This window comes from Callorhinus ursinus, unplaced genomic scaffold (genome assembly GCF_003265705.2).
Source record: "Callorhinus ursinus isolate GAN/ISIS: 27379988/994484 unplaced genomic scaffold, GSC_fseal_2.0 scaffold25, whole genome shotgun sequence".
Classification (NCBI taxonomy): Eukaryota; Metazoa; Chordata; class Mammalia; order Carnivora; family Otariidae; genus Callorhinus; species Callorhinus ursinus.
Genome location: NW_027397087.1, coordinates 28,835,945 through 28,862,375, shown reverse-complemented (window position 1 = coordinate 28,862,375; position 26,431 = coordinate 28,835,945). Strand labels below are relative to the sequence as shown.

Here is a 26,431-nt window from a genome sequence, read left to right as displayed (position 1 = left end):
CTTAGAGAAGCTCTAGTCAAATCTTACAAGCAAAAGTGAGACTATTTTTTGTTTTTAAGAGAACCACCTTCTCTAAAAAATGAGTAATTGCAAAAGCTTGTTACCTTATTATCTGTAGAGTTTATAACAATGGGTACAGTAGTGAATACAAGGATGTATATATGCAAGAACATTAAAAAATGTTTCATAGAAATTGGTACTTATGAAGTAGATTTAGAAACTTCTCAAATTAAATGTTAAAAGTTTTCCATTCCCTTGTCACTTGTGAAGAAACAAATCCTTAATACTTTTTAAATATTTACTGTGGTTTACAGAAATTGATCAACAAGCTGAAGAAAGTGACCAAGCCCAGCAGGCACAGACACCGGTTACCACTAGCCCATCAGCCTCGAGCACAACTTCCTTTATGAGCAGCTCACTGGAGGACACCACGACTGCCACCACTCCAGTCACTGACACAGAAACAGTACCTGCATCTGAATCCCCAGGAGTGATGCCACTTAGTCTGCTCAGGTAGGGAAGTTGACTTTAACATCTGCCATATTGATGCCTGTGATTCTGATCACAGGATCGTTCTCTTATAAAGAATGTGCCTAACCAAAAGCATTCTAGAGCTAGAAGGAACCTAAGAGATCATAGAGTCAAACCCAATTTGCTGAAGTTGGGAATGTCCTTCAGAAGTTTAGTAACTTGCCCAAAGTCTCACAGCCAGTTTAGAGGTGGCTGATCTGTCTCCCGTGCCACTGACAGATACTCCAGCCATCTGTCTCATTATAATAATTTTTTTTGGGGGGGTAGGCTTTGGAATATTTTTTTCCTCAAAAAGTAAATGCTTGTATTGAATATTAGAGCTTCAAGATAGAACTCACTTCCATGGAAATAATTTTCTCAGGTTATTTCCCTTTTAAGCATTATTTCTTAATTATACTTTTATTCTTCTTGTAAGATCAAACAAATCTACTCAAATGAAAGAGCATGTCTTATGATACTTCTTCAGCCAACCCTATTTTAGTAGGTTTGTAAATTCCAAATAATGTTTAAGTTTCTTTTTGCTTTAATTTGCCAGGTATATTCACAAAATGAAAAATTTTGAGAGAAAATCATTAGGAAGGGACTATTTTGTGAGCTCCCTTAACTAGGGCTTAAGTGAAATAAAGGCAGTAGAATGGTTAGTCTCCCTTTTTCTTCTTTCTTTCCCCCCTTCCTTTAATTGACAGGTTATTATTCCTGGGGTATAGACTGACATCTTAGAGAGTAGAAGAGAGAGGGGCTTTTATCGTAATGCTTCTTAATTTTTGGTGTCCACAAGAACCAGCTGGGAGGCTTTTTAAAGCTCTGGCTCTATCCCCCTGTAATCTCATTCAGTAGGGCTGGTGGGGCACACAGTTTACATTTGAATTGAGGGTCCCCAGTGATTCTGATGCACTGGTCTTCAGCTCACACACACAGTTACTGCTCTGCTCTTGGGCGGGAACACTCATCCTGGCAGTTACCAGCACCCAGCCCTCACACATCTTAGCACTCTCACTTGAGTAACAGTTCCAGGAGGTACTTCTGTTCAGGAAAGAAGGAAGAGAGGAATAATAGGATATTCTAATACGGTTTTCAATCCTTTTGCCTTCCAAGCTGTGCTGTGCAGGCATGGGATCCCCTGGTAAAATAACATTCCCTTGCTTTCACAGGCATTCACAGACCTTGTGACTCCTCCTTTGTCCTCAGTGTTTGCCTGCTGTTAGAAGCTGCAGTTGTGTTTGCCTGGCTAAACATCATTTAACACTAGAAAAATCTGGGAACAACTGCCCCTTCTGTGAATATCATTGTATCAGTTATTCGACTGGGTAGACAATGCTTTTTTGATGCTCAAAAAGTTGTTATTAGTTTTCCTGGGTAAATCTTAAGAGTAGACAGTTGATGAGGATCTCCCTGAACCTTACTCTTTAGCCAATGTTTGCTTTCTCAGCCTCAGAGGGGCTGCCTTTCTTCTGCCTTTCCCCTCTAGACAGCTGGCATACCATTCATACGCTATTTTCAGTTGTGCTGGGGGCCTGGGCAGTTACCTTTTCTTTCCATAACTTAACTATTGACTACTACTTTATTCATGTGAATAATTTCATGGCTAGCTAGTAAATTTATATTTGAAGTAACTGTAAGTTAGCTATCTTTAAAAGTCTTTATTCTCTAACTACTGTATGCCTACCAAAATACCGCTGTCATCTTGGCATTATAGTAGATGGAAAGCTTCGTGAAGGCAGGGATTTTTTAAAATCTATTTTGTTAATTGCTGTATTCCCCCCACCTGCTATGTTGCTGGCATTTTGCTGAACAAATAATATGGTATTATTACTTTTGTGGTAAAAAGTGTCCTATTAGATAACGATTATTAAAATTGTTGGGAGTCTTTCTCCCCTCCCCATTAAACTATAGCTAACTTATATAGTTTTCCAGGTTGAATATTCTTCTATAAAAGGGCTGTGATGTATATATTATTTTCTAATTAGATTTTTATGCTAACCATTCTTGTTTTCTTAAAGGCAAATGTTCTCTAGTTACCCAACTACCACTGTACTTCCCACACGTCGCGCACAGACTCCTCCAATATCATCGTTACCAACCTCTCCTTCTGATGAAGTAGGAAGGAGGCAAAGCTTAACTTCTCCTGATTCCCAGTCAGCAAGGCCGGCTAACCGCACAGGTGTGTGTGCTGTCATGTACTGTGACACCCAAACCTCTTGGCATTCCTGATAGGTGGGACTTGATAACTTGGGCATTGTGTTTTGTCTCATTGAAGGTAAAACAGTGATTTAAATAAAAGGGGGGGGGGATCTGACCTATCAAACTGAACCGTCTTTTTTATTTTGAAGCTGTAGATTGAATTATGGCTACTTGGGAGAGAAATAGTGTACTCTACATCAGTCATATCAGACCCTTCTTATTTTCTAATATAGACACTTTTAGTGCTGTGAATTTCCCTTAAGCATTGCTTATGCTTCAACCCACACATTTTGAGATGCAGTGTTTTCATTTCCATTCAGTTTAGAGTACTTTCTAGTTTACCATGGATATCTCCTTTGACAATTTGGATCATTGGGAAGTATGTTATTTTGTTTCCAGTTATTTAGGAATTTTCCATATGTCTCTCTCTTACTGATTTCTAATTTAATTTCATTGGTATCAGAGAACATATCTTGTATAATTTGAATTCTGTTAAATTTGTTGAGACTTATTTTATGGCCCAGAATATGGTCTGTTTTGATAAATATTCCATGTGTACTTGGAAAAAATGTGTATTATGCTGTTGTTGAGTAGAGCGTCCTGTAAATTGTTGGTTAGGTCAGGGTGGTTGATTGTTACGTTCAAGTCTTCTTTATCTTTACTGATTTTTGGTCTACTTATTCTATCATTTATTGATAGAGTAGTGTTGAAATCTCTGACTGTAATTGTGGATTTATTTCCTCTTTTATTTATTAGTTTTTGTTTCATGTATTTTAAAATTCTCTTTAGGTCCATAAATATTTAAGGTTCTTAAGTCTTCTTAATGAATTGACCTCTTTATCATTATGAAATGACTGTCTTTACCCCTGCTAATATTCTTTGCCCTTAAATCTGCTTTATCTGGTATAAATATAGCCACTTACTTTTTTTAAAATTACTTTTGGTATCGTATGTCTTCTCCCATCATTTTACCTTTAACTTTTTTGTGCCTTTATATTTAAAATGGGTTTTTAAAGGCAGCCTATTGTTGGGTCTTGCTTTTTGGGGCAGCGGTCCTTGCTTTTTTAATCCTACCTGATATTCTCTGCCTTTTAATTGGTGTGTTTAGACCATTTACATTGAATGTGATAATTGTATGATTGTGTTTAAATTTGTCATCTTTCTGTTCATGTCATCTGTTCTTTGTTCTTCCTCTGTTTCTGCCTTCTTTGGATTAAATTAATATTTCATTTTATCTCCTTTGTTGGTTTATTAGCTATACTTTGTATTGTACTTTTAGAGATTACTTTCAGGTGTATATTATATTTCTTTAATTATCACAGGCTATCTTCAAGTAGTGTTATACCACTTCATGTATATTTAAAAAAACTAACAGTGGTATGCTTTTATTTCCTCTTTCTCAGTCTTTGAACTTTTATTACACATTTAACTTATAGATATGTTATAAAGCCCCATAATACATTGTTATTATTTTTTTAAAGATCTGTTTATTTATTTTGGTGGGGAGAGGATGATGGAGCAGGAGAGAGAGACTCTCAAGCAGATTCCTCACTGAGCACGGAGTTGGATGTAGGGCTCGATCTCATGACCCTGAAATCATGACCTGAGCTGAAATCTAGAGTTGGACACTTAACCAGCTGAGCCACCTAGGCATCCTTACATTGTTATTATTTTTGCTGTAAACAAAAGAGATTTGAAAACTAAAGTGTGTATTTTATATTTACCCACATAATTCCCAGTTCTGAGATACTTTATTCCTTTATGTGGATCCAGATTTCCAGGTGGTATCATTTCCTTTTGCTATCCCTTTAACATTTCTTGTAAGGTCTGCTAGTGATGAATTCTTTTGGCTCTTATATATCTGAAAGAGTTTATTTCACTCTTATTTTTGAAAAATATTTTCATTGGTTATAGAATTCTAGATTGACAGTTTTTTTCTTTTAGTACTTTTATTTTTTAAATTTTTTTTTTAAGATTTTATTTCTTTATTTGAGAGAGAGAGAATGAGAGATAGAGAGCACGAGAGGGAAGAGGGTCAGAGGGAGAAGCAGACTCCCTGCTGAGCAGGGAGCCCGATGTGGGACTCGATCCCGGGACTCCAGGATCATGACCTGAGCCAAAGGCAGTCACTTAACCAACTGAGCCACCCAGGCGCCCTCTTTCAGTACTTTTAGATCCTCTGCCATCTTCTGGCTTGCATTGTTTCCAGTGATAAATTTTCTATCATTCTAATCTGGTGTAATATGCCTTTTTCTCTGGGTGCTTTTAAGATTTTTCTGTTTTATCACTAGGCTTAAGCAGTTTGATTTGACCTGCCCTGACATAGCTTTCTTCAATTTTCTTGTGCTTGGGGTTTGTTGAGCTTCTTGGATCTGTAGATTTATAGTTGTCATTAAATTTGGAAATTTTTAATCCATTATTTTTTCAGATTTTTTTCTGTCGCATTCCTCCATTTCAGTATCTGTGGCTATGTGTATACAAGACCACTTGAAGTTGTCCCACAGATCACTAATGTTTTGATTTTTTTTAATGTCTTTTTTCCCTATGTTTCCATTTTTGATAGTTTTTGTTGTGTCATCTGGTCATTAATCTTTTCTTTGTAGTGTTTAATTTGTTCATAATCCCATCCAGTGTATTTTTCCATTCAGACGTTGTCATTTTCATAACTAGAAGTTGAGTGTAGATTTTTTTAAAAATTTTTATGTTTTTAACATATGCATCATCTTTTCTCTGCCTTATCAAGTACATGGAATAACAGTTTTCATTGTTAGAATAGTTATGTTCTGTAAAGTTTGTGAACACTGAATTAGTGAAAACTGAACTATTGCTCCTAAGGGAAATACAGAGCTAGGTTTCTGTGAGCTTCTGATTACATTTTGTCAGCTGATCAATATATAACCTTGTTTTATGTGTGTTTATATTTAAAGACATTCTATTTAATATATATTGTTGATTCATTAGCATTGAACTCATGATCCCAAAACACCATAACTTGTGCCTGAATGAAATTTATCTGACATATATTTTTTTCATAAGGCATATTACAGCATTCTTGGACTTAGAAACATTAGACAGTATTTCAGCACTATGCTTGGAGGCCATTTTAAACAGTGAAATCACCAACAAAAGGCAGAAAAATGCAAAACACATGACACTAAATAGACCATGAAGAGGAGATTTGTTTACAGTCTCAGAGCTAAAACAAGAATGTAGAGCATCACCTGTTCTGTCTCAGCTGGGAACAAATGTGTCAGGAGACTGAAATGTTTTTGTCACTGTGTGCATGTAAATGACTGTAAAAAGCACCGTGAGTATTGATTTTGGAGTTACAAATTAACTTTACTGAGTAGATGAATTTTCAAATATGGAGTCCACAGAAAAGAACATCAACTTTATACCTGTTTTAATATCCTTCTCTACTAATCGTTTATCTAATTTCTAGGTCTGTTTCTATTGACTGATTTTTCAACTCATTTTGAATTGTATTTTCTTGTTTTTTTTTCATGTTTGGTGATTTTTTTTATTGAATATTAGACATTGTGAATTTTACCTTGTTGGGTGCTGAATAGGTTGTATTTATTTAAATTAGCTTTGTTATAGGATGTAGTTAAATTACTTGGGAATAATTTGATTCTCTCAAGGCTTCCTTTTAATCTTTGTTAGGAGGGACCAGGACAGCCTTTAGCTTGTCTGAATTTTTCCCCATCACTGAACCAATACCTTTCTTTGTATTCTATCCAGTGCCTAGTGTATCAAGAATTTTTTCTCTCTGGCTTGTGGTAACACAAATTCTTCCCAACCCTGTGTAAGCCCCAAGGATTGTTCTGCCTGCTGTTTCTTGGTGCTTCTTTCCCCAGCTCTGGATAGCTGCTGCATTAGCATCTGCTGAAGACTTGAGGGAAAGAGAAGGACCCTCTGCACATTTTTGGAGTTCGCTTTCAGTGCTGCTCTCTTCTTTCCATACGGCTCTCTCTTTTCTCGTATTCTACCCTATGAACACTAGCAACCTGAATTCTCTACTCCTGTCTGCTCAATTCAGAGAGACCACTCAGCTTAGCTTGAATTTGCCCTCCCTGAACTGCAGCTTGGAAATTGTCTGCAAGTTTCAGGAAGTAGGCTGAGGCAGTTGTACACCTTGCCTAGTTTGATTTCCTTCTCTCAGGGATCACTGTCCTACACAGCCTGTTTGTTCAGTGTCCACAGACCATCATTTGATACATTCTGTTTCTTCTTTTAGTTGTTGAAGGTAAATCCAGTCTCTCTTACTCCATGATGGCTAGAAGTAGAAGTCCATCAGATGTATCAGACCTATTATCACTCTGGCAGTAGTGACATTTTTTAAGCAAAAATGGAAGTTGTCATTCTCCCTCCTTCCTTCTTCTTTCCTTCCTAATTCATTTCAAAAACATTAAGTGAGGCCAACCTAGGTAGGCTCTCATGCCAGCAGATTTGAGAGGTAGGTGGCATAGTGGTCCAGATTGGGGTTTATCAGCCAGACTGGAGTAAAGGAAACTTCTTGTCTGTGGGAGTGGCCTAGCATAGGGTATTGGAGTCCCAAGTTGTGGAGAGAATGTCCACATAGCTCAGCACTAGGGATCAAGGCCATGCAGGGTGCAGAGGGCTTCTATCAGCACTGTCCACTGAGAGGGCCTAGGAGCAGTTATGCTTTAGTAGCAATAAGCACACCTAGTGCCAAGATCCTGTCTTCTAAATACCATTCTTTACTAAAAGGGAACTCTGATCTTCTGGCAGAAATGGCTGATTTCAGGGTTAAGTATGAGATGAGCTGGGAATAGCTTGTGTAAGAAAGTGATAAAGTGCTCAAAGAATGATGGGCACATGCCTCAAGGATATAGAAACCAGATTGAAAGGGCTTCCACTAGCCAAATCTGGGATGTTTGGGGCATCAAAATAAAAATCATAATTATAGTAACATATAATAACCCATGAATACAATGAGAGTCTATAACCCTATACTGATAGAGAAAGTAGACTGATAAATCTGAAAGCAATGATAGAATTGGGAAATCCTCATTTGTCAACCATCATCATCATAATAATTAATTCAGCCAATAAACATTAATGGGTGCTAGTGAATCTAACTTTGACGAGGAACGGGATATTCACATATTCTCATAGTTCCTCCCAACAAATATTTATTACAAAGGGGAAAAAATAAGAGTACTTTTATAGTGGGGAAACCTGGCAGATACCAGCTTAACTCAAGCGATCAAAGTTAGCATCACCAGTAATGGGACAAGTTGAAATCATGTACCATTTAATAGAATTCAGTGAGTAGAAGGCAGTATCAGTTTTGTGGTACTCCTGCCAAATCATGAAGAGACAGCAGACAACCCCAAATTGAGTGACTTTATATCATATAACTGGTCTGTAATCTTCAAAGTATCAAAGTAATTGAAGGAGATGGAAGAGATAGGAAAACTAAATGCAAGGATGTTCCTGGATTGGATCCTTTGCTGTACAGAACGTTATCAGGACTTCTGGTGAAACTAGAATGGGATCTGGATTAGATGTTGACATTGTTAATTTACTTACTTCAGTGGTGTGTTATGCAGAACAGTGTCCTTATTTGTAGGAGTTGAAATGTTAAGAGTATTCAGGGGACTTGGAGCATCATGTCTGCTACTTACTCTCCAGTGGGTCAGGGGTAAAAGAATTCTTTTGTACTATGCTTGCAAATTTCGGTTAAGTTTGAACATTTTTGTAAGTAAGAAACTATTTCAAAATAAAACATTTAAAATTTTTTCAGCAGCTTTATTTTGTGTTAGCTTTATGAAAAACCTTAAAAAGCTGTAACTTAATCATATTAGCTATAACTTAATCACAGGTTAATCATGTCCTGAACAGAAATCAAGAACTGGACGCTTAACAGACTGAGCCACCCAGGCACCCCACGAATTCTTAATAGAAAAAAATTTCATTAAATTTGTACAGTGTTAATAAATTGGGGACTTACGGTGTAGGGACACTTTTTATTCATGGTATGTAGTGATATAGGCTTTTACTCTCTTTCTTTTGTCTCAGCCTTGTCAGACCCCAGCAGTAGACTTTCAACTTCTCCTCCTCCTCCAGCAATTGCAGTACCCTTGCTGGAAATGGGGTTCTCTCTCCGGCAGATTGCCAAAGCCATGGAAGCCACAGGTAGGATACGTTTTTACATATCCGTATATGTGGATATGAGAAGCCTGGTATTATTGAGGGTGATATATTTTTTAAGAGACCATAAAGCTTTTTAGCAGCCGATTTAGTTACAGTGGCATTATAGCAGACACTGTTAAACTGATAACCTGAATAACTAATTATGTCGCCCCAAATCAGTATCATACTTTTCTTTTTCCCTCTTCAGGTGCTCGAGGAGAGGCTGATGCCCAAAACATCACTGTCCTTGCCATGTGGATGATAGAGCACCCTGGGCATGAGGATGAGGAGGAGCCCCAGTCAGGCAGCACAGCAGACTCAAGGCACGGAGCAGCAGTCCTAGGCAGTGGTGGGAAGTCAAATGACCCGTGTTATTTGCAGTCACCAGGAGACATCCCATCAGCTGATGCTGCTGAAATGGAAGAAGGCTTTAGTGAAAGGTGAGATTCCAATTTCCATATTTCTGTTGTATGTGGTATAAATGATACTTCCAAGTGACCTATTTATTTCCCCTCATAGATGCTTCTAATGGTGTGTAAAGTTGATAACTAGAGATATAAGGTGGGTATTTCAGTTACAAGTTTATATTTTTGTGGAGGGTAAAAATGATATCACAAGTTTTGACTTGAATAGATGTTTTCATGGAAAAGAAATTTTTATATAAAATTAAGCTGAAAAGAGGAAACTGAAAATTAAAACAAGTTTTTTCTGAAACAAAATAAACATTCTGATAAAATAATTTTATCTCCTGTAAGTGATACAGAATGTTCCTTTTTTTTTTTTTTAAGGTTTTATTTATTTATTTGACAGAGACATAGAGAGGGAACACAAGAAGGGGGAGTAGGAGACGGAGAAGCAGGCTTCCCGCCAGCAGGGAGCCCGATGCAGGGTTCGATCCCAGGACCCTGGGATCATGACCTGAGCCGAAGGCAGATGCTTAGCGACTGAGCCACCCAGGCACCCCTAGAATGTTCATTTTAATATTGGAAATTGACTTAATGCATATAGAAGTAGACTTTTAAATCTTTTCTTAATATAAATTTATATTTTCATTTCTTCTTTAGTTTTTAATATCTAGTATAATACACCATTTAAAAATATTTTTTTTAAAGATTTTATTTATTTATTTGACAGAGAGAGACACGGTGAGAGAGGGAGCACAAGCAGGGGGAGTGGGAGAGGGAGAAGCAGGCTTCTTGCGGAGCAGGGAGCCCGATGCGAGGCTCGATTCCAGGATCCTGAGATCATGACCTGAGCTGAAGGCAGACGCTTAACGACTGAGCCACCCAGGCGCCCCTACACCTTTTTTTTTTAATTGTAAAAAGAATTCTGTGATAATGCATAGCCTGAGATGAGATTTAATAAAATACTCCATAGTTTTTCCCAAAATCCCCCCTGCTTTAGTACTTTAAGTGTTCATTTTTCTTTTTTTTTTTATAATGATGCTTTTTATTTATTTTTTTTAAGATTTTATTTATTTGTGTGAGAGAGAGAGAATGAGAGATAGAGAGCACGAGAGGGAAGAGGGTCAGAGGGAGAAGCAGACTCCCTGCTGAGGCAGGGAGCCTGATGTGGGACTCGATCCCGGGACTCCAGGATCACGACCTGAGCCGAAGGCAGTCGCTTAACCAACTGAGCCATCCAGGCGCCCAAGTCTTCATTTTTCTTTGTAGCCCATGAAGTCATTTTGTTAACAAGGCTTGTGTCTTCTGTAATATGCAGATATTTTCTGACAAGCTCAGTGGATATTTTCATAACTTATTTTGAAATATGTTTCTCATAGGCAGGGATTCTCAGTCATTTCAAATTTAAGTATTTAATCATTTAGAATTTAATTAAAACCATTGATCTCGTTTGGATTTGAACATGCATTAGGCATCATTTCCTTGTTGGCATAATTCATAATTAGATAGGGGTGCCTGGCCGGGCTCAGTCAGTGGAGCATGCAATTCTTGATGTTAGGGTCATGAGTTCAAGTTTTATGTTGGGCATAGAGCCTACTTAAAAAATAAAGTAAAAAAAAAAATAGATAAAATTACTGCTCAGGGCAATATGACATATTTATAATTTAGGAGCTTTTCCAAGGACAAGATATGTTTCAGTTTTATTGTAAATATATTTTATTCTTGATACTGTTTGGAGGAAAACGCAATACCAAAAGTGAGCTTGTGCTTGTGCTTTCCATTTATGGTGGTTCTTAAAAATTTGTGTTGCTTTCTAATTTGTACTTGTAGTCCTGATAATCTGGACCATACAGAGAATGCAGCTTCTGGAAGTGGACCACCAGCTAGGGGTCGCTCAGCAGTAACAAGAAGGCACAAGTTTGATTTAGCTGCTCGCACATTGCTAGCAAGAGCAGGTAATTAATATGTTTCACATCCTTCTGATGGTAAAAGTCATATAGTTTATATTTGAAAATCAGTGTGAAAGCAACATTAAAGAAGATGTAAACTAATGATACTAAGTACTCAGTTCCTCCACATTAACAGAGAGTAGCTATTTGCATTTTTACTATCTATTTACATAATTTTGTATTGAAGTCACAGCATACGTTCATAGATTTATTTTTAAGCTTCCTCTGGGTACAAAAGTCTATACTGGTTACTTGTAGATCCTGAGATTTTTCCTGAATATGCTTTCTGCTGTCAAGCAATTTATACTTTAAGAAGTGAAGATGCATGTTTAAAGTTTAACATTAATAGTGAGAAGGAGCTGAAAAGAGCACTGTGCCAAAGTAGGCACTGGCTTTTCTGATGTCCTCTGGGCCTTAGGGCTAAACTAGTAAGTAAGGCCCTAGATAAGCAAAAATAAATTCCATTGCTACTTTAGTAAAATACTTGCAGTATTATGCTCTAGATATGTGAAGTGTAATTTATAGGGGAACATATTTTCCAAACTAAAAACTAGGATATGTGATGTGTTAAAATAGCATTTGATCTTTGAACTATTAAAACGTGAATAATTTTTCAGTAATTTATGGTAACAGAAGTTGAGATTGAGCTAGAAAATATAGGATGTGTAGTTTATATATAGTGAAAGGGACTGATTAAAAAAAAATAACCCTAAAAGAATAATAACAGCCCATATTTATTGAGTGTTTTTCTGTATTACATTATGAAGTATTTTACATGGATTATTTTATTTAAACCTGTTAACAGCCCTGTGAGTTAGGAGTGCTCTTCCCCATTTTACAGAGAGGAAACAAATGTGATAGGTAAAATTTTATGTTTATGGCCTGGAATCCAGTAAATCAGCTGAGCTAGGCTCTTTCCTGCATGTATGGCGGTTAAGAACTGGCGAAATATTTAGAATTACTTTATACATGCAAATAAAATGCCTTTCTTGTTTTGTTCTGAGCGGGGTTATACCGCTCTGTGCAGGCCCACAGGAATCAAAGTCGGAGAGAAGGAATATCTTTGCAGCAAGACCCAGGGGCGCTGTATGACTTTAATTTAGATGAGGAATTGGAAATTGATCTTGATGATGAAGCGATGGAAGCTATGTTTGGACAAGACCTGACCAGTGACAATGATATTCTGGGAATGTGGATCCCAGAGGTACTGGATTGGCCTACCTGGGTGTGTGTGATTGCAGCGGGGGCTGCTCTGACTTATTTTCCTGCCCTCCTGTTCATACAACTTACTAACAACAGCCTTGCCTAGAGTTGTTACACTCTGAAAAGTCTTACATCTCATCCTAACGTTTGGGGCTCTAACGCTTGATGTTACTTTGATACCTACAAACTAATAAGAAAAAGTCTCTCTTGCTTTCTCTGTGCGATTTTATTGCTTCTCTTCCCAGACTAGATGAATAGAGCCATATAATGGTAATATTTGATTATAATATCAAAGATAGATTACAAAACAGGCATCAGGTCCTAGTCAGCTGTGCTGGGTGTAGAACATGGCTGCTGTGCTCACCTTGCTGTCTGAATGCATGCTCTTCTCCTTCGTAGGTTCCACTTAATCACTGTAATGCCTCATTCTAACAACCAGTGCCACCTAGGTCTTGTAACTGCTTCCATCCAGGGCCAGGGTACATGATGGGTTTGTATGTTTTCATTGTTTAGCATTATGTTTTTGTAGCAGGGAGACTGAAAACTTCACAGGTCTAAGTCCTACAGAAAAGAGCATCTACTATATTAAGTTAATAAGATAAATGAATCCGAATGATTTCTTAGAAATTCAGATAAGAGATATGCATGTTATGGCCAGATGAAAAGTAGCTTTATTAGGATTTTTTTAAAAATCATTTGAGATAGGGCTAATTGTCATTTTTATTAACTCCTCTCAGTAGGATAGTGAGTTACCTTTATTATAACTTACTAGATTGAGAAAGGGCAAACAACACCTTCAGATCGTGAGATCTAAATTCTGATTTGAAAGAAATTTGTTATGTAACATTAATGAACATCCTGCAAATACTCTAGCATATGTAAACAAAGTCATTAATATATAAATATCTATTTTCCTCTCTTAATTTTATGTTAAATTGACTAATAATTTGATATGAAATTTTGTGCAGCATGTTTGTGAGTCTGAAGACAGGGAAGAAGTGGTGGTGTGTGAACTGTGTGAATGCAGCGTTGTCAGTTTCAATCAGCACATGAAGAGAAATCACCCTGGCTGTGGGCGCAGTGCAAACCGCCAGGGCTACCGCAGCAACGGCTCCTACGTGGATGGCTGGTTTGGTGGTGAATGTGGGAGTGGAAATCCATACTACCTGCTGTGTGGCAGCTGCAGGGAGAAGTACTTAGCCCTGAAGACCAAATCCAAGACAACAACTTCTGAAAGGTACCTTGAAATTGTATAGATATCCAAACCCTCTGAATGAAGAGTATAAAGTATCTCTCATAAAGACATGGGAATTACAGCTTTTTTCATGTGAAGAGTTACACTTAACCTTTCCTTAAGTCCCATGATTGCTGAATTGAGGTCAGGAAGGATGGAGGAGGTTGAGGAATTCATGCTTTGCCAGAGCTGGGAGCCTGTAGCCTAGGAACAGATTCTTCACTGGAGTTTGATTCCATTAACCTTTGACTTGTTGGCAAGTTCTGAGCAGGACCCTTGCCTTAACCTTCAGGAAGCTTATGGTCAGTTTTTCACATTGGTGTTTTTTACCCTATTTTTGACCTCTTAATTAAGATCTTTTTATTGATAAAAAAAATAGATTAAATGAGCTTCCATGAAAACATTACTTCTTTATATCCTTGAATAGCAATTCATCTGTAGTGAATAGGATTTTTGCCCTTATTGACAACTGTTAAAATCTTTACGGCATTCTGGAATAGGTTTTGATTAAGAGTTGTTGTAGGTGACCCAGAAACCTCCCCAGTAATTTGGTAAAATAGTCACTGATTTTTGTAAACCTGTGTGAACCTACATACCAGTAGTTTTTATTAGTCCATAACATGAAACACTTTTATTTTGTGTTGCTTTATTAATGACCTTTTAAAATGTTCTAATGCCTTAATTTGCATTTTTGGGTACTAACTGTTCTGTATAAAGATACAATGTTCTTCATGTTTGGTGCAGGTACAAGGGACAAGCTCCAGATCTAATTGGCAAGCAGGACAGTGTGTATGAAGGTAGTTGTTTCGAGAGCTTCTTTATTTTACATGTGTTTTTATATATACCTTCTGCTTAACATCTGTTACTAAAATTTACCTTTATGTGTATGTGTTTGTATTTAGGTACATGTTAACTTAAAACTTTCTGTAAAAAGCTCAAGGTAGTTTGAAAGCAACAGCCCTAGTTCTTAAGACCAAAGGAAAAGGACCTGGATTCAAATACTAGCTTGACCACAGAATGTTTATCTCTGTATGGCATATTTTTTTTCAATTTTTTTCTCTAATTGAGAAAAATAAAAAATAAAAAATTGAAGACAGCATGAATTTATCTGGAGCATTCGTTTCCTTGAAATAACTGATTCTGTAATGATTATGGACAGGGTTAAGAAGTCTTTGTTGACCCCATAACAATAGCTTGTATTAGTTGAAACCTCCATTACCAGCTGTAATGTTTGCTATTGCTTTAAGTGGGTTTGGCTGCTCTGGCTCCTTTTCCCTTAGACTCTCACTGTGCCTCAGGAGTGCACTTTGGTTGGGTCACCAAGGAGACGGCACCATAATTCATTTTGTGGGCACTGGGCTTTCTGTCCATCTGCATTTTAGACATATCTCATAGTAACCATTGCCAGTAGAGTTGTGTCATGTTTATATTCACCTACCATACATTTATTTATTTAAATTCCAGAAGACTGGGACATGCTGGATGTTGATGAAGATGAAAAGCTAACGGGTGAAGAAGAATTTGAATTACTTGCTGGACCACTTGGTTTAAACGACCGACGCATTGTACCAGAACCAGTTCAGTTCCCTGACAGTGATCCCTTGGGAGCATCGGTAGCAATGGTAACTGCTACCAACAGTATGGAAGAGACTTTGATGCAAATAGGTAAACTGAAATGCTAATTGGCGTGGATTTTATAGAGTCTATATTAATTTGTTTCTTAGGTGGTAAATAATAACACATTGTTCCACCCCATCAAGGGATGTTAGCCAGTTGTTTTAACATTTTGAAGGTATAATGTAGTATTTTTTATTTTTTGTTTTTATGAAATATTGAAGTGATAAAAAGAAAATTTATAAAATATGAGTATGATTATTTTTTGTATTTATTGTGATAAGGGAATCCTGGAACTGACTAAAAACAATTTGGCAGTGTTTTTTTTTATTTGCATGAGAGGGTATGGGTAACTTTTGCTATCGGGAATACAAAATAAAGAATTAGTATTGATGACTCAGCCTTTTCTCTTGTACTCAAAGCATATTTTAAAAACTATATCTTTCCTTTATTTGTTAGTAGAAATGATATATGAGCAAAATAAATAAAACCAAAATATTTTAAGAAACATATATAATAGATTATTGCCTTAGAAATATTTACTTCTCCTGAGGAATTTTCTGTGTAACTAAGTCCAAATGAACAAAGTACATTGGTTTGCTGTGTTTCCTTGCAGCCCAGAGCCGAGATGGAAAAATTTTCAATAGTCTGGATATGTTTTTCAGGTTGCCATGGCTCTGTAGAAAAGAGTTCCTCTGGAAGAATAACACTAGGTGAGCAGGCAGCTGCTTTAGCAAACCCTCATGACCGGGTGGTGGCTTTAAGGAGAGTGACTGCGGCTGCTCAGGTTCTTCTGGCAAGAACCATGGTAATGAGAGCTCTGTCTCTTCTCTCAGTCAGGTGAGTATTATTTTGTGTCAAGTGATGCTGTTAGTTTCTAGTATATATTAGACCGGAATCTGATATTGTTTGGGAGGATGAGATAGAGTTTTTAGAACCTTGAATATCTCCTGTCGAATGAAAGAAGTTAGACATAGTTATCATTTTTATTCATTCAGTCAGTAAATACATAGCTCTTTTTGGTAGAAAATAACACCACTATAATAGCTGAGTAAACTGCAAACATTTTTTATTATCTGAAATGGGATACTAAGGCTATCAGTCCATTTGGTGCAAGATAAAAATAAAAGGTTGAATGAATTTTTCTGCAAAATTGACCAACTGTGTAGCTACTTCAACCTGCAGATTCCATCATAGAGATTCCTGCCATGTTCATATTGTGGAATGTTATATTTAAAAAGGAAGAAAGCCAAGAATTCGTAAAAGACATCCATTTAAGATCCGGTTAAGCAAAGGTATATAACCATAAATCAGTGAAGACAGGAGGACCCTGAAATAAAAACTCAAAATAAAATTTAGAGGAGACTCCGGTATTGGTTCAAGAATAGGTCATTTGGAGAGTGGAGGAGAGAGAGTTTAGAAACTAACCCACATATATAGATAAACACATGATTTATAAGTTTGATTTATGATTGTGTTTATAACACAGAACAATGCAGAATTGATGTCTTTTCAGTAACTTGGGCTAGGTTAGGGGCGCCTGGGTGGCTCAGTTGTTAAGTGTCTGCCTTCGGCTGAGGTCATGATCCCAGGACCCTGGGATCGAGCCCTGCATCAGGCTCCTGCTCCACAGGAAGCCTGCTTCTCCCTCTCCCACTCCCCCTGCTTGTGTTCCTTCTCTCACTGTCTCTCTCTGTCAAATAAATAAAATAAAAAATCTTTAAAAAATAATAACTTGGGCTAGGTCAGGTGGTTTATTCACATAGGAAAAAGTGAGTCTTGGCTCCAACCTCACACTAAATAAAACAAGTATTTCCAAGTGGCCCTTAGACCTAAATGTGAAAGATAAATCAGTAATGTTTCTGTAAGGTAGGAAGAATTGATTCTTGATCTGGGATAGGCAGAGATTTCTTAAGCGAGTCACAAAAAGTGTTCATCATAAAAAGATTGATAAATTGGACTACATTAAAAAAGAACTTCTGTTTAGTAGAAGTCATTAAGAAAGTAGAAAGAAAGTAATAAAACAAGCCACTGAATGGGAGAAGAATTAACATTGTATATAGCCAACAGAATATGTAAAGAATTCCTATTAATCCATAAGAAAAAGAGACAACCCAAAAGAAAAATGGGGAAAATGCAAAATGAGAGGATCTCCAAATGGCCAGTGAACATGGAAAATGAGGTGTTCAACCTCAGTAGTCTTCAGAAAAACGAAAATGAAAACCCAATGAGATATTAATCCACACCCACCAGAATGGCTAAAATTTAAAAGACTGGGGGGGAAAATGTGAGCAGGAGGATTGGAGCCCCTAGAACTCTCATACACTGCTAGTGAGAAAATAAGTTGGTCCAGCTACTTTGAAAAACTGAAAATAGTACCAACCAAAGGTGTATATTAACATACTCTATGACCTAGAAAGCTACTTCTGAGTATATATTCAACAGAAATGCTTATATATGTGCACCCAAAGACATAAGCAAGAACATTCGTGGCAGTGCTGTTCAAAATAGCCCCGTGCTGGAAACCACCTAATTGTCATCAGTATGGATAAATGAATTGTGGTCTATTTTATTACTATGTCCGTGAAAATGGGTGTCTGCTGCTATAAAGCAACAGCATGGATCTTATAAATAAGCATAATGTTGAACAAAAGAAGCCAGACACAAAAGAATACAGACTTCAGTATCTTATTTATATAAAGTTCAAAACAGGCAAAACTGATTTATGACTTTAAAAGTCAGTAATACTACTGGTTAACATTTTTTTTTAAATGTTGGCCTTTTTAAAATTTTTTTATTTTTTTTAAGATTTTTATTTATTTATTGAGAGAGAGAGAGAATGGTAGAGAGAGAGCATGAGAGGGAAGAAGGTCAGAGGGAGAAACAGACCCCCCACTGAGCAGGGAGCCCGATGCGGGACTCGATCCCGGGACTCCAGGATCATGACCTGAGCCGAAGGCAGTCACTTAACCAACTGAGCCACCCAGGCGCCCTGGTTAACATTTGAGGGCCTAGTGACTGAGAATGGCTTAAGCAGGCTTCTGAGGTATTGGTAATGTTCTTTTTCTTGATCTGGGAAATGATTACATGGAATTGTCCAGTTTGTTGAAAATTCATAATTTGTGAACTTTCCTGTATATAATACTTTGGTAATTCAGTTATGCTTCACGTATATTCAATTAATATAAAATAGAAAGGTGTTAAAAGTTTCAATAACAGTTTCCAGCTTACATAATATTTTTTGACTTCTCTTAGGATATATATGACTAGTGATATTGTTGTTGGTACTTTGATATGATATGTGGGGCTCCAAATGGTCCCTTCAGAAAGCTGTTTTCTTTATCCATCTGAAGTGTGTTTCTTTCCTGGCAGTGGTTCCAGTTGTAGCCTGGCTGCTGGTCTTGAATCTCTGGGGCTTACAGATATCCGAACCCTGGTTCGATTAATGTGCTTGGCTGCGGCAGGGAGAGCTGGCCTCTCCACCAGCCCTTCTGCCATGGCCAGCCCCTCAGAACGCTCTCGAGGTGGGCACAGCAAGGCCAGTAAGCCCATCTCTTGCCTGGCTTATCTGAGCACAGCGGTGGGGTGTCTGGCATCAAACACTCCTAGTGCTGCAAAACTCCTGGTGCAGTTGTGTACACAGGTGAGCTGGTTTTCAGGGCTTTTCTTGTTGAATTGCTTATTTCTGACCAATTCTTAAAGAGCCTTTTGAGGTGAAATCTTTTTGTTCCAAAATTATATGTAAAAATTAAATCTGTTTGTTCCAATTGCCTCTTCAGAACTTGATTTCTGCTGCAACAGGTGTAAATCTAACCACAGTCGATGATCCAATTCAGCGAAAGTTTCTACCCAGCTTTCTCCGAGGAATTGCTGAAGAGAATAAGCTTGTAACCTCCCCAAACTTTGTTGTAACTCAGGCCCTTGTGGCATTACTAGCAGACAAGGGGGCCAAACTGAGACCTAACTATGATAAGTCAGAAGTTGAAAAAAAAGGTAAGTTGCATACCATTTACCATTTAAATATATAGTCTTATAACCAATTTGATTCATGCTTTTTAAAACATGTTTTAGAGTTGTAAGTGATGAATTACATAGCATCATGTGTACTTCTTAAGTTCAGATATTTTCATTGTGCATGGAAACAAATATTAGAAAATGTATCAAATTTGTCTTGGTTTGATTGGATTATTCTATTAGATAATGGTTTGAGTCACCAGTAGATAATAATTCTGGTTAGGTTTCCTTAATAAAACCTAGATAAAGATAGTGCTATTTTTCTCTTTGTCGTAAGATGATAACAGTTTGAAGGGATTCTTTAATCACTATTGTCTACCCTTCTCTTCATCAGGACCATTTGGCCAAGATAGATAGGCTTTTGGATCTATCAGCACAGCCCCTTGACTGGCTGTGATGATCACTTTTGAGCAGCAGAAGCCAAACTTTTACTTTTTTAGGGCATGCTGCTTCTGCCCTTGCCTTAAAATCATTTCTGCTGCGTTCTCAGTCTGTGTGGCCTTAGAGCAAAGACGATTGATTGATGTATATAATGTATATTTGCAATGAATCAGATTTACTATAGAATGTGATATGAAATAAATGCTTTATACCTTGTATGCATATCTTAGTGAAATGATTGCTTGCAAAAGTTTTAATTCTTAAAAGATATGGGTTAACCCATTTTTTTTGTTTACCACCACCAACTCTTACCTGGGCATCATTTCATTGTTTTGTTTAAGCAGGTTTAACTGCCCAATTGTATGCCCATCCTTCCTATGATCCTTCTGCTGTAGGCCCTCTGGAGCTGGCTAATGCCCTGGCAGCCTGCTGCCTGTCCTCCAGGCTGTCCTCACAGCATAGGCAATGGGCTGCTCAACAGCTTGTGCGCACTCTTGCTGCACATGACCGTGACAACCAAACTACTCCCCAAACACTCGCCGATATGGGAGGAGATCTCAGAAAATGCTCCTTTATCAAGTTGGAGGCTCATCAGAACAGAGTATGTATTTTGAGCCCTACGTGTGTTAATCACCTCTATAAGAAAATAGTTTCTTTCCTTCTCAAAGAGCTCAAAGTTCAGATCTTAGCCTCTCTCTCACTCACTCTCTGTCTCTCACAAACACACACACAAAATTATCAATATTTGTCTAGTAGTTACAAGCTCTCCTTTCTCTTTAAGTTGACATAATAGTATACAAATAGAAAAATCAGATGGGGGATGAGAAGAAAACCGAGGGAATTGTCTCACAAAAAATGAGGGCTTGTCCATGCAAAAGGAAAAGAAATTGTTCTATTTTAATTTAACTCACTAGACTCCAGAACATTGACAAGGGGTGTTTAGGAAATGAAGACTGATCTCCATGATTTACCAATTTAAAAGTCACTTCTTAGTCTGTACTGTTTATTTTGTAGAATGTATAAATATGTTGAAATATTTATACTTTATTGAATTAAATAAACATGTTTAGTAAAGATTCTAATACTATCTTCAATAACTCAAATGTTTGGGCATAGTACTTTAAAGCCGTACAAATAGATTTATGTTTACAAGCCAGTTAGAGAAGAGTGAGACCATGTATACTATGTTATAACATGAATGGTTTTCTTTTACAATTTCCTTGTAGATTTTTTTAAAAATTTGATAGAGAATGACAATCATTTGAATCAAAACTTGCTTAAAATTGTTGGACTTTTTCAGAATGAAATCTTGCCATTTGCAATAACATGGGTGGAGCTAGAGAGTATAATGCTAAGCGAAATAAATTAGAGAAAAACAAATACCTTGATTTCACTCCTATGTGGAATTTAAGAAACAAAACAAAGAACAAAGGAATAAAAAAGAGACAGGCCAAAAAACAGACTCTTAACTATAGAGAAAAAACAGAGGGTTCCAGAGGGGAGGTGGATAGGGTATGAGTGAAATAGGTGATGGGGATTAAGAGTACACTTACTTTGCTGAGCACTGAGTAATGTACAGAGTTGTTGCATCGTTCTGTTGTACATCAGAAACTAATATAACACACTATGTTAACTATACTGGAATTAAAATTAAAAACTTAATAAAAAAATTGTTGGACTTCTCCAACTTTTCTAGGTAATGACTTGTGTTTGGTGTAATAAAAAAGGACTCTTAGCTACAAGTGGCAATGATGGTACCATCCGGGTGTGGAATGTTACCAAGAAGCAATATTCCCTGCAACAAACCTGTGTGTTCAACAGATTGTGAGTGCTAACATCAGCTCTCATGTGTAACTTTTAAAATAAGAGAATCTTGACATGCTTCATTTTTGATGTGTTAACATAATCAAATTGTCACTAAACTTTATTACAATTTTTCTTATACAGTATTCTTACTATATCTCCAGCGTGTTTTTAAATTTCCAGGATAGTAATTAAGAAAATAAAAATTTTAACTATCAATATCTGGACTTAACTCAGAATTAAATCAAGGTGTACTGTGCTAGCATTATAAATATTAAATTCTATAAAACAGTAGCCTAATTTTCTATCATTCTTTAAGGATTATTTAGGAGTTAAATTAATGATATTTCCTCTGTAGCAGAATATACAGCATTTATAGTTTTATAGCTAGCTATAGGTATTTCTTTTCTGAGAACTTCCCTAGAGATTAGGCAAACAAGAGTCAATGTACTCTGAATAATAACCAGATATACAACCCATGGAGAATCAGAATGTCTTTGTTGACAAAGTAAGCACTACATTAAATGAGTAGTCTAAGGATCACTCTTTTGTAATTCTACATTTTTTACATCGTGATAAACACTAGTGAATATGTGATTGTCAAATTCTGCTAGCCAGGCTTTCGAAATTAAGAATCTGTATTATGTACTCTAGTCCATACGAAACCTTTATTTTAAGATTTGGGACTTAGGGCGCCTGGGTGGCTCAGTTGGTTAAGCGACTGCCTTCGGCTCAGGTCATGATCCTGGAGTCCCGGGATCGAGTCCCACATCAGGCTCCCTGCTCGGCAGGGAGTCTGCTTCTCCCTCTGACCCTCTTCCCTCTCGTGCTCTCTATCTCTCATTCTCTCTCTCTCAAATAAATAAATAAAATCTTTAAAAAAAATAAGATTTGGGGTTTAGTATATTTTTGGATGATCAGGATTAGAATCCCCTATGTGTCTCTCATATTCTAGAGAAGGAGATGCTGAGGAAAGCCTGGGGTCACCCAGTGATCCAAGTTTCTCACCTGTTTCCTGGAGTATCAGTGGCAAATACCTAGCTGGGGCCTTGGAAAAGATGGTGAATATTTGGCAAGTTAATGGTAAGAGTCATGCCAGTACTGGCAAAATACTGAAGGTACTTTTTAAGCCTTTTTCTTAGCTTTCTGAGTCCAAATACCCTCGAGACTCACAGTCTGTTCGTCAGTTGTGTAGATCTATGCATTTTTTGGTTTAAATTAAAGAGGATGATGGGGGCGCCTGGGTGGCTTAGTTAGTTAAGTGTCTGCCTTCGGCTCGGGTCATGATTCCAGGGTCCTGGGATGGATCCTCATGCGAGCTCTCTGCTCAGCAGGGCATCTACTTCTACTTCTCCCTCTCCCTCTGCCCCTCCCCCTGCCTCATGCTCTCTCTCAAATAAATAAAGTCTTTTTAAAAATTAATTGGGGAAGCCTGGGTGGCTCAGTCAGTTAAGTGTCTGCTTTCGGCTCAGGTTATGAGCCAGGGTCTTAGGATCGAGTCCCTCATCGGGCTTCCTGCTCCGTGGGGAGTCTGCTTCTCCCTCTGCCTCTGCAGCTCCCCCTGCTTCCCCCGCCTTCTCTATCGCTCTGACAAATAAATAAATAAAATCTTTCTAAAAAAATTAATTAAAAAGGATATGCTCATTTCCTGACTTTTCTTTCTAGGAGTTTCAACTAATCTGGTAGCTATAAACTAAAAATTCTTTTCATGTACTACTATAAGTGTTCAGAATAGGCTTTGAGCTATGAATTTTTAGTGGTAGATTCTTTGAATCACTTGAAGTATTTTTATTAAAATTGTTCATTTCACAAGTACAAACTCTTGTCAATTTGTAATAACATGTCTGAAAAGTAAAAATCATTATTGTAACTTGGACTTATCCATATTTTTGTTTTTGCGTATTTAAAGAATGGCTATTCTGTTTCATATATTTGAAGGAACAACTAGCCTTAACTGTGGGGAACTTTCATTATCAGTAATTGTAGGAAAGGACTTAAGCATTTGACATTTCTACACTGAATATTTTCCTTTACTCCCTCTTTAATAAAGCTATCATTTTTGTCCCATTAGTAGTTACAGAAAAGCCTATGAATTTGATAATCATATGTAGTATATAAATGAAGAATCCTGCCTTGTAGTCATATTCATTCTTAGGCTATTAGGAAATTGGGGACTGCCTTGAGTGTACTATTAGAATTAAGTAGTAGTTATTTTTGTATTACTGTTTTTGAGAAATAAGTAACAACTATTAATATTTTCTCCCACTTTAGGAGGAAAGGGATTAGTAGATATTCAGCCTCATTGGGTATCTGCCCTGGCATGGCCAGAGGAAGGTCCGGCTACAGCCTGGTCAGGAGAGTCTCCAGAATTATTGTTGGTGGGACGGATGGATGGATCTCTAGGACTGATTGAAGTTGTTGATGTATCAACCATGCACCGTCGAGAATTGGAGCATTGCTATCGAAAGGATGGTAAATGACTGGACTTGTGTCTAACTGAGAATATATTCCCCCAATCAAGAAAACTTAATTTTTTGGCACTTGCTTTTAAAAATGTTGAATTCCTTTTGGCTTTGTTCTCTAAATTTTCCAGTTGGTATTTCATTTTAATTAGTTACCAAGTTGAAAGATATTTCTCTTCCAGCACCTGTAATACATCTCTGCCAGAATGAGATGTCATTCATCCTTTGTTTAAGTATCTAAACACTTAGAGTAGGGCTCCAAGTCTCCCTTGAAAGTTAGGAATGTCCAAGAGAAAAAAATTATAATCATTGGTAGAGGTGAAATTGAGGAAATGGGAGGAGGCAGAGGGAAGTTCCTGGTGTGACAAGAAATCGTAGGAAGTCTACCTTCATTTATTTTTTCTGTGTTCCCTTTGGATGCCTAGGCCTATCTTACTACATAGTTAGCTGTTTTGGGGGATGGGAGCATTTCACAGATCACAGTCCCAGCTTACATGGTATTCTATTAGCAGGATAGAATGAGTTTTGTTTTGTTTTTTAAATTTAATTTGTTTTTTTATTTTTTTAAAAGATTTTATTTATTTATTTGACAGAGACACAGCAGGAGAGGGAACACAGCAGGGGGAGTGGGAGAGGGAGAAGCAGGCTTCCCGCCAGGCAGGGAGCCTGATGCAGGGCTCGATCTCAGGACCCCGAGATCATGACCTGAGCCGAAGGCAGACGCTTAATGACTGAGTCACCCAGGCGCCCCTAATTTAATTTTTTTAAATCGGTAATGCCTTCATGGGGTTGAAAAATTTTAAAGTTTAAGTTAAAGTGAAAAGTCTTTTTCCCACCTACTCAGTTCCCATGTCCCCATTCTACTCCCACAGATAAACACTTTTTTTTTTTTTTTACCTCTCTTATAGCCTTCCAGGGTTATATGTATTTAAAGAAGCAAATATGAATATAGATTGTTAGAAATGGAACATGTAAGTTAGAATATGGGAACACAGTAGGGAATATTAAGCAAAAGAAGGGACAGGTAATTTTCTTTCTATGACATGGGTTATTTCATTTCTCAGTTTCATGGTAGATTCTGGTCCAAAAGGAAAGAAGCCAGTATACTGACTTGGAATCAGCAAGGAAATTTAATTTTTCAATAATCACCTGAAAAAAATGAAAGATTAAAAATGAGGGTAGTCCTTTTCACTTATAAATAACACTTTTATGGGCACCTGAATGGCTCAATTGGTTAAGTGTCTGCCTTTGGCTCAGTTCATGATCTCCAGATCTTGGGATCGAGCCGCATCAGGCTTCCTGCTCAGCGGGGAGTCTGCTTCTCCCTCTGCCTGCCGCTCCCTTGCTTGTGCATGTGCTCGTGTTCTCTCTCTCTCTCTCTGTCCCATAAATAAATAAAATCTTTTTAAATAAGTAAATAAATAACACTTTTAAAGTGGGTTACCCAGAATCCCTGCTCTTAGCCTACCTTTTGTCTAATAAATGCATTAAAGATCTGGGAACTTACTTGCAGTGGTTGTGGTAGCATATATTTGTTGCAAAATCTGTCTTAAGTTAGATAATGACAAAGGAGTCACTTACGTCTTTTTTTCTTTTAATTTTTGTTTTTATCATGTTAGTGTCTGTAACTTGCATTGCTTGGTTCAGTGAAGATAGACCATTTGCAGTGGGATATTTTGATGGAAAGTTGTTACTGGGAACAAAAGAACCACTTGAGAAAGGAGGCATTGTTCTAATTGATGCACATAAGGTAAAGCATCTTTACCAGATGGTTACTTTTTCTTGTTTTTTATTATATAGTATTGCTTGGTACTAGTTTTTTTAAACTGTTTTACATCAGGCACTTAGGATTTGATATTCTACTGTTAACAATGTCTTTGGACCATGTATATGCATGGAAAAGTCTGTGTAAGAAAGCCATCAAGCCAAGAAAGAAGTAAAACCAAAACTGAAATAGAAACACCCTGTCAAATGCTAGAAACTCCATCTTTGAAGAATGATTCCTTTACCTTAAAAAGAGGTTGCCGGTTCTGATGATTACAGAGGCATTAGTGCATGAAGGCAGGAGTTGGAAAAAAGTGTCAGAAGAACACAGCGATGACCACCGTATAAACACACAATATGTCTTAGATTCTCATAATATTCACTATTTTGTTATGAGGGGTGCCTCTTTTTTAAGTTTCTTCTTTTTCATATTTTAATGATTACAAGTCAAAACTATTAAAAATGCTAATGAAAGATGAATATTCCTTCTGAATCAGAATTTCATAATTCATGTATTCAGCTAACATTTACTGAACTTTGGCTGCAGCAAATATATATAATGCAGACTATATTACAGGGTGAGTTGGTCTAGTGATTGGGAATGATATGACAGTATCTTATTTGCATAAAATGTTGATTTCAAAATAAATGAGTGATGGAAGTATAGGTCATAAATTACTGAGTTTAAAGTGTTTGTGAAGGAAGCATTACCATGATTTTTTTCTCTTCCTA

At 37.1% G+C, this 26,431-nt stretch overlaps 1 protein-coding gene across 10 annotated transcripts in view; it reads left to right on the top strand.

Annotated features, from left to right (window-relative positions):
• The window catches only part of HERC1 (HECT and RLD domain containing E3 ubiquitin protein ligase family member 1), a 189,597-nt gene that overhangs the window by 133,927 nt on the left and 29,239 nt on the right, over nt 1–26,431 (top strand). For 5 of the 10 annotated variants that reach the window (XM_073877158.1, XM_073877155.1, XM_073877154.1 and 2 more), the window contains exons 39-55: nt 315–513; nt 2,532–2,692; nt 8,758–8,874; nt 9,080–9,311; nt 11,106–11,230; nt 12,229–12,449; nt 13,396–13,668; nt 14,410–14,458; nt 15,126–15,326; nt 15,941–16,115; nt 18,648–18,918; nt 19,055–19,268; nt 20,012–20,271; nt 21,367–21,494; nt 22,429–22,556; nt 23,745–23,945; nt 25,555–25,685. In XM_073877158.1, coding sequence (XP_073733259.1) covers nt 315–513; nt 2,532–2,692; nt 8,758–8,874; nt 9,080–9,311; nt 11,106–11,230; nt 12,229–12,449; nt 13,396–13,668; nt 14,410–14,458; nt 15,126–15,326; nt 15,941–16,115; nt 18,648–18,918; nt 19,055–19,268; nt 20,012–20,271; nt 21,367–21,494; nt 22,429–22,556; nt 23,745–23,945; nt 25,555–25,685 — 3,086 coding nt within the window. The remainder of the gene's footprint in view (nt 1–314; nt 514–2,531; nt 2,693–8,757; nt 8,875–9,079; nt 9,312–11,105; nt 11,231–12,228; nt 12,450–13,395; nt 13,669–14,409; nt 14,459–15,125; nt 15,327–15,940; nt 16,116–18,647; nt 18,919–19,054; nt 19,269–20,011; nt 20,272–21,366; nt 21,495–22,428; nt 22,557–23,744; nt 23,946–25,554; nt 25,686–26,431) is intronic. The other 5 variants (XM_073877161.1, XM_073877159.1, XM_073877160.1 and 2 more) reach the window with 3 other exon arrangements.